The sequence below is a fragment of the Sinocyclocheilus anshuiensis genome, unplaced genomic scaffold (assembly GCF_001515605.1).
Source record: "Sinocyclocheilus anshuiensis isolate Anshui unplaced genomic scaffold, SAMN03320099.WGS_v1.1 scaffold656, whole genome shotgun sequence".
NCBI lineage: Eukaryota > Metazoa > Chordata > Actinopteri > Cypriniformes > Cyprinidae > Sinocyclocheilus > Sinocyclocheilus anshuiensis.
Window position 1 is genome coordinate 111987 of NW_015555829.1, and position 9092 is coordinate 121078.

General features: G+C 34.9%; 1 protein-coding gene across 5 annotated transcripts in view; it reads left to right on the plus strand.

The window, feature by feature from the left end:
- LOC107675353 (syntaxin-binding protein 5-like) overlaps window positions 1-9092 on the plus strand; it is a 164212-nt gene that overhangs the window by 87070 nt on the left and 68050 nt on the right. For all 5 annotated transcript variants that reach the window (XM_016469651.1, XM_016469653.1, XM_016469652.1 and 2 more), the window contains exons 4-5: window positions 1214-1314; window positions 8449-8583. In XM_016469651.1, coding sequence (XP_016325137.1) covers window positions 1214-1314; window positions 8449-8583 — 236 coding nt within the window. The remainder of the gene's footprint in view (window positions 1-1213; window positions 1315-8448; window positions 8584-9092) is intronic.

The window sequence follows — 9092 nt, forward strand, 5'->3', positions numbered from 1 at the left end:
GAACTGAATCCTCTTCTGAATCCTCTGAACAGACACATACAATTATGACAAAATACCCATCTCGACAATCATTCAGGTAAACGCAGTCAGTTATGTCTCAAGTGAATGAAAACAGCTGAGAAAGAAATCGGATGTGATGTGTAAAATTATATCGGATCTGTGCATCAGGTATTAAAAGGACAACGGCCTATAAATACTGCTGCTGTCATTAATGATCATCAAACAACAAAACAGCTGTGATAAAATCTATATTTAATTTATACAGTGAACACTATGCAGTGTTATTTTCCCTAATTATTACATTTCTGTATTTGAATACTACCAACCTTATTTTATTTGTAACATATTCTGTTGTATTTATCTATGCTTGTAATTTGTGTATTTGTTCTTATTTTTACTGGCTGTTCTCTTGTCTCTTTAATCATGTTTAAACTTTCTTAGTTAATCTAGTAGTATTTGCTGTGGTATCAAAGAAGTACTTCACATTAAGTAATAAATGGAAAGCAAGTTAAATTGAAATATTTTTATTTTCTTGCTGATCCGAAAAATTATCCGATCCGTGGGTCAAAAACCATAATGTGATCCGAACCGTGAGATTTGTGATCCGTTGAACCACTAGTAACACATAGAGCACAGTGTTACTTTTGGCAGTTCTCTGTCTTCAGACTGTTTCAGTCTCTATCCAAGGAGGACTTTAATATCATGAAATATGCATGAAATGCATGGGAATACAGCAGAGTTATACAGACTGAGACATATTGATGTGACAGAATAAATGAAGGTTTATCATTTCCTAGCAACTATATAAGTAAATTCATATTTCATTTGTGGCTTGGAAGATGCATTGTATACTGCATAATTTTTCCCATCATAGAAAGTGAATTTTAGGACATGGGAAGTGGAAAGGGATACGCATAATAAACTTTACACATAAGCAATTCAATACCAGTTGTGTTATAATGTACATAGTACATAAAATGCATGATTTTAGGTCACGAATAGAAAACTGACATATGTCTAATATAGTTTTCGCACATGAAGAAGCATAGTGGCTTATGCTACAAGCTGTGCTGCTGACGACTGAAATAAAAAAAAACACCAGTCTAAGTGTCACAAATTTATGTAACTGTCTTTGTTAGTGAATGTCGATATTGGTGTGAACTTGCGATCTCATTGCATGGATTGAGTGTTGTTGTTATACATTTGTCCATAGGGGGCGCTGGTCACAGCTTGTGCAGATGACACGTTGCATCTCTGGAACTTGCGACAGCGACGTCCGGCTATCCTACACTCTCTCAAATTCAACAGAGAGCGGTGAGTATAGCTTATATTCAGTACACAACTGTGTACGCTATTTTTCAGGAATGCACAGGCATGTGCACAGAGCACACATAATATATCAAGTCAAAAATTAACTTCCCAAGGATTTCATAAAAAAGAAGATTTTTCTTTATTTAATTTTACATTGAAAGTGAGCAGACTTTATCAAGAGACTGCTGAAGGCTGCAGAGTGAAGCCAAGACTCAATATTTTTAAATGTTGTAGCTCCTGTATTCTCTCTCTGGTTTGTTTCTGATCAAGTAGCGAGGATTTTCTTCTCATAAAATGCAATGGGCACAGTACAGTATTTATTAAATAAAAAGATAAATCCATCATAAAAAATATAGTATTATCCTTACTATTTTACCCTACATTAAGCATTAGCATTTTTGTTGTTCATGTATAATATACATTTATACATAATAGACTGTATTTTAATTTATAATATTTGAAAATTAATGTATAATTATTTATATAATTCTTTTATATATAAAATATGTATTTTTTCCGTAAGTGTTTGTTGGAGCAGCCTTAAAGGTACCAACCTATTTTAGTTGTAAATATGCCAACACTGAAATAGAAAAATTAATTTGTTAAATATTTAATTGAATCTTTAACCACTGACCATAACTTAGTATTTTAATCCCTCATTTAATTTTCTTATGACAACTCTTCCCCAGCTTCTTAAATGGTGCACTATTAACGCAATGGAAACTGACCCACTAGGTATGACTAATGTGGCTTTTGTAACTCTGTTTCCCTTGTTGAATGAGTCAGGGTCGGCTCTAATAAATGTCGCTCTGATTCAGAGCTGTGAATTGTGACAGTTGCGTTATGGGTAATGGCCTCTTGGTGTTGTATAGAAGTGTAGAAAACTTTCAGGAAGTTTTAACAGAGATACTGATGTGTTCTGTACAGACAGAGAGACCTTGAGTGAGTTGAAGAAAAAGCCAAGAACAGCCTTTCTTTATTTTTTGGTTGATTCCTTTACTACCTAATCACTTGATGGGTAAAAGGACCTTATCCAAATGTGGCTTCTTATCACTGCATTGATTGCCGTGGAAAAGGAAAGAAGTGACGTGACGCCAAGTATGGATACTAGGAATTAGTGCTCTGCAGTGGTGGACAGTAACGGAGTAGTTTTACTTCGTTACTGTACTTAAGTAAATTTTTCAAGTATCTGTACTTTACTGGAGTAGTTTTATTTTGAGTAACTTTTACTTTTACTTCACTAAATTCCAAAGCATAAGATCGTACTTTTTACTTCACTACATTTCATAAAACATATCGTTACTCCTTATAATATATCACGTGCTCCGACACGCAGAAGCGGTGTCTGATTCAAGAACGAACTGATTCTTTTCAGTGAACCTTTTAAAATCGGTTCGCAAATCGCACCAAACGATTCATTCACGAATTAGAATGAACCGATTGCAGTTGTTCTCGAGTCGACAACTCACTGATTCAAATGAACCGTTTAGTGCGAACTTTTGTACTTTCACTCGAGTAAAATTGAAAACTGAGTACTTTTACTTTTACTGGAGTAATATTTTATTATACGTATCTATACTTTTACTCAAGTACTTGATTTGTGTACTTCGTCCACCACTGGTGCTCTGCATTTAACCCATCCAAAGTGCACACACACAGCAGTGAACACACACACACTGTGAACACACACCCTGAGCAGTGGGCAGCCATTTGCTGCGGGGCCCAGGGAGCAGTTGGGGGTTCGGTGCCTTGCTCAAGGGCACCTCAGTCGTGGTATTGAAGGTGGAAGAGAGCGCTGTACATTCACTCCCCCCACCTACAATCCCTGCCGGTACGAGACTCGAACCCGCAACCTTTGGGTTACAAGTCCGACTCTCTAACCATTAGGCCACGACACGAAGAAAGAATAATAGAAGACATTTTTTTTTTGTGAGTGTGTGATATTTGAGAGAGCGTGACCTGACTTACCCTTAAGTGAAATGCAGTTGATAGCAGATACTGTAGATGATGAATACTCGGGATGAATCTTTAGCATTCTAGCAGCATGATCATTTTAGTCTGATTTTAACAGTTTGTATGTCACATTTTAGCTTTAACTAAAGCTTTAACTTTAACTTTAGCTTTTAGCAATGTAAGTTGTTTTGTGAGCATAACAATGCAATGAGGAATCCTTGAGGCAAAACAGCTAAATGACCAAATGCTCTATGACATTTTGCAGCTCAAATTAGTACAGAAGATGCCAAACTAAGATTCAGTATGTTGTCTGTGCACATTTGTGTAAAGTTGTGCACTCCTATATGCATTAGCATCTTTATAACATCCAGTGAATTATTTTTTTCAGACTAATGGAGATTTTTTCCTCATGGAGAAATGAAATGTTTAGATTTGAATGCATTTGGTTATTTAGTGGATCGCAAAGTGAAAGAGAGAAGCTAAAAATGATGCTCACATGCAACCAAGCGATCCATTAGTAATCAGGGCTCAATCAGACTGAAAAGCCTTCATGTAAACACCTCAGCCTATCCGATTAAGTTCGATTCAAATTAAATTTCGATCAGATTGAAATCTTACCAATCGATTGAAATCTTACCAACCCCAAGATTTCAAATGGTAGTGTATATGACCAAATTTTTTTTTCACACTGTGAAGTTTTTATGATCGATTATAATACTCAGAAACCACATCAGCCACATGGGACACAAACATTAGATCGGCATCAAACTGACAAGCCTGATTAATGAGTGTCTAAAAGCATATTGTGTAACAGAACTTAAAATATAACATTATTCAAATTTTGGTTCACACTCATCTAAAGCCTGAAAGCTTAGGAATAGCAGTATGAGGTGGTATGCGATAGAGATTTTTATATGCTCTGTGTTTTATGGGTACGGCTAATAAGCTTTGTTCCCCTCCGTAATAACTGATGATTGTGTTCATCACCTCATCAGACTGTCTGGAACAAACAAAGTCATGGTTTCTCCTACCGTGACAGTTTCACACACACATTGACAGGGATTTCTTCTATCTTGTGTGTGTGCTTTGACCCTGAAGTATTTTATATTTGGCTTTATTAAAATTATGCAAATTCACATGTAATGAGAAATGTTTTCTCAGATCAGTAGGTGCCTGTCTGAGTGTGTGTGTGAACACGGTTGGGTGCATACTTTTGTGCATACTGTGTCAGATGACAGAGATTTTCAGCTCAGCAGGGTCAGGAGAGAGACTCAGGGGGGCTGTAAGACTGATTCAAGACACTCAGCATGCTTGTCTGTCGCAAAAATACAAGACCCTTTCATCGCACAACAGAATTGTGTAGTCCTATGATGTTCTGTTTTAGCTGATCAATTCACATTTGTATCCAAGGCATGTTTGGCCCAAAATATACAGAACGAAAATATATGCAAGCTTGGTGTCATTCAGGGGTGCTTTTTGAAATCTGTCTTAAATATTGACAAAATTTACTTTTAGCAGATATATAGTACTATTTAAAATTTTGGGGTCTTTAAGAATTTTTTTTTTTAAATGTTTTTGAAAGACGTCTCTTATGCTAATTTAACAAGGCTGTATTTATTTGATATTTCATAGCATTTTTAAATATTATTACAATTAATTTTTTGTTTAATATTTTAAAATATGTAAAATGTAATTTATTCCTCTAATGCAAAGCTGAATTTTCAGCAGCCATTACTCCAGTCTTCAGTGTCACATGATTTTTCAGAAATCATTCTAAAATGCTGATTTGCTGCTCAAGAAACATTTTTATTATTATCAGTGTTGAAAACTTTTGTTGGGCTGCTTATTATTTTTGTGGAAACTGTACTTTCAGGATTATTTTATTTTTAGAAAGCTAAAAAGAAGAGCATTTTAAAAAGAGCATTCTAAAATAATAGAAATCTTTTATAACACTTTTGATCTGTTGAATGCATGCTTCCTGAATAAAAGTTTTCTTTTTAAAAAAACAAAACAAAAAAAACATTTACATTACATTTAATCATTTAGCAGGCGCTTTTATCCAAAGTGACTTACAAATGAGGAGAACAATAAAAGCAATCAGACGAACGAGAGAGCAACAGTATACAAAGTCTCAGTTAGTCTAGCACAGAACACATGGCTTGGTTTTTAAAAATTTTTTATAGACTATAACAGAATAGAATAGGTAGTGCTAGTATTAGTTCGTCAGGTGCTGGCGAAAAATATGTCTTTAGACGTTTTTTTTAAATGGCCAAAGACTCAGCTGTTCGAATTGAGAATAAAAAGAAAAGAAAAATAAAATAAACTTTCTGACCCCAAAATTTTAAATGATAGTTACATACTTAAAATCTTCACTTTCTCTTTTTCTAGCAAACAGATCTGAAAAACAGAAAAATATTAATCCTGCACTACACTGATTTTTGTCCAATCAGACATATTCACGTCTCTCTTGGCCTGTGTGGTTTTGACCTTGGCTGCCACAGAGGCTTACAACAGGTTAAGTTAGTTATCCACAGAAGCAACAAAAGAGCATTTTGGAACAGTTGCTCTCTAAATGCAATTATCAACACGATAATCATTTTCTAATCTGGGTTTTCCATGTGTTGCATTCAGAAACAGAAAACCGCACACTAGCATGGCCAGGTGCTCCATTAGAATTCTAACCCTGACAAGTTTAGTTGTCTGTCCAGCGACTCGCAACCTTCATTTCCAATCACCCCGACTGTCTGAGGACCCCAGGGGCGTGAGGGGAGGAAAACAGAGAGAGATGTAATGAGTGTGGACAGCAGCGAATTACCGCGTGCTGGTCTTTATTTTCTAGTTAACCTGCTTATTAGGGTGATGGATGATGCCACTGGATGGATTTCAGCATGAACAGACCTCAAACAGACCCTGGATATGTGATAGTTTTATTGATAATTTTCATAATTACTCACCAGATACTTCATATTATAAAGAAGTTTTATGTGTTGCATGTGTCATAATGAGCTGTGGTGCTAAAGTGGATGATACACATTTGAATCGGGCTTGCAACAGTTCCCATTCATATTTCTTCCTGTTATGCTCATTATTCACAAAAAAATAAGGATGTTTCCAAACCTTCAGTCCCTCTTGCTCCAAACTCACAGCACAGGTTGATGTTAGAGAGCCACAGTTAACCACATATAATATTTAATGAATGAAACATAATATGTCATGTTCAGCATTAAGAATAAGAAGTGCTCTCCTCAGTTTTAATGCTAAGCGCTGTTTACATGTGTACAGTAGAAATATGTGGCATGTTATTAGATACATTCCCTGGAGAGTTTCTGTTGTGACAGTAATAGAGATAAATCAGAGTGCTAATAGACAGCCTAATTTCGTAATTATTTCACAATTAACGTAGTGAGCATCAGGCAAATATAATTGTACTCTTTCTTTTAACCTTTTAATGACACTGCAGAGACAGCAGCATGCTAAAATAAACACACATAAACACACCAGCATGGGGAAATGATTTTACGTCATATGGTTTGCTGGAATAGAGAACACAGGGTTGAACGGTCTAGATTGCATCATTAGGAATAAGAAACATAGTTAAAAACACTTGTAAAAATATAAGAGTCTCCTCTCATCTCATTCATGTCTCATTAGCTCTAGTTTGTCTTGGGGTAATCATGTTCCAATTAATTGCATCCCAAAATACACACAAGTGTACCCAAGAGGGGCTGACGTTTGACTGGCATGAGCCCTAGAGCAGAGCCAAACCAGGCAACACCATGAACAAGTGTGATAAGTGTTACTTCCAACTGCTATGAATCACTGCCTCTGAACAGGAATGACTGCAAGAAATTAGACTGCAAGATTTGGGCTCTGATTAAAAAAAAAAACAATGAATCAAATTTATTTCAAGATTAAATGATCATATTATTCACAATTAATCATAATGTTTATCAATGCTTGCTGACAGAAACCACACATTCTTTTAAAAAAGATAGTTCATTATAGTAAATTGACAGCTCTTGTTTACGTTAGTTTAATTTGGTTTTGTTTTTGATGATCTAGAAAAATGTTGTCAACTCCTCAGTTGACACTTGTTGATAACAGTTGACAATTGATTTGTTGCTTCTTGTTTTGTTTTGTTAATCTGGAGAAAGGCTGAGAGTTGTTGACAATAGCTGACAATTGTTTTGTTTTGCTGATCTGTATAAATGCAGAATTTTTTTTTGTTCTTATTTAATGCTTTTCTTTTGAACTTTCTTGGGGGGGGCGGGAGTGTACAGTCTTCACAGAAATAATGAGCAATTTTGATGTTTGTAAGGTGTTTTGTTAGGAAGAGTTACTTTACAAACCTGACAGAGACAGAGACTCATCTCTGTCAGGTTTGTAAAGTAACTCGCATCAAAAGAAAATTGGGTTTGGAATTACATGAATGTTTACCTGGACTATTTTGCACATGCACATTATAAGCAAGCTACACAACAGATTTAAAGGGAAGCAAACTCAGACCACCTGCAGTGATGGAATTTGTGCACAGCATTCATGTATTGAAAACACTCTATGAGACCATTGAAATGAGCATGAAAGTATGAAAACATTCTATCATGAGGCCCATGCATGCTTGTATAATAGTCGAGAGACAAAACAGAGCACCTCCCCTTCACTTTGAAGCCCACACTGCATGCAGACCATATATTTATTTCATTCAGTTGAAGCCTTTTTCCAGTTTAATAATCACACAAGGCCATATTATGATTCAGATTTTAATTAACAGTTCAACTCTAGTTCAAAAGATGAGCACGGACATGTTGAAAAATGTTTGAGTTTAAGCAGAACTTTAAACTTACACACACATAATTTGGCTCTTGATTAGCTTTTTTCATGGTTAACTACTTAACTACATTCTGGTAATGAATATATGTACAATAATTTACATTCTTACGGGATTTTGTAATTATATCTGCAGCTTTCTGAAGAAAATGTTGACTGCTATGTAATTGGATAAAATATGATATGCATATGAATAAAAACCGTATATTAGTTAGAATGGTCATTATTGGCTTGCTGGTTCTATATAGTGAAATATTAATTACATAATTTAATATGATGCTGACATATCCTGTGTTAATTATTCTCTCCTTTTCTCTTTCACATATATGTTTCCTCTTCTTTTCATCTCTCTTTTAGGATCACATTTTGTCATCTTCCGTTTCAAAGTAAGTGGCTTTACGTGGGGACAGAGCGTGGAAATACACACATAGTGAACATCGAATCCTTCATTTTGTCTGGATATGTCATCATGTGGAACAAGGCCATAGAACTGTGAGTATAAGTGTATATATATAATTAATTTTATTTTAATATCAAAGTCAATGCTACTAACATGACTAATAAATAGCTAATTCATAGAATGCCAGAGCACCCACGCAATCAAATGAAACATGCATCTAATAAAGATAATGATGTGCTACTAAGTCACATCATGTGGAATATGAAACAATTATAAATGCAGTTATAAATGTACGTTTGCAATAATTCACCTAAAATAAGAATTCTGTCATTATTTACTGTCATCATTTATAGATAAGATTTCTGGTTATTTTTGAACTTGTTAATTGAATTATGCCTTCCAGAGTTCATGCATATATTTACATTTACATTACATGTACAGTATGCATTTTGCAACGCTTATATCCAAAAAAACTTACATTACATTCAAATTATTTATTTTTCACTTTTTGCTTTCCCTGAGAATTGAACCCATGACCTTAGTGTTGCTTATATCATGCTCTACTGTTTAAGTGCATATATATATATATATATATATACTG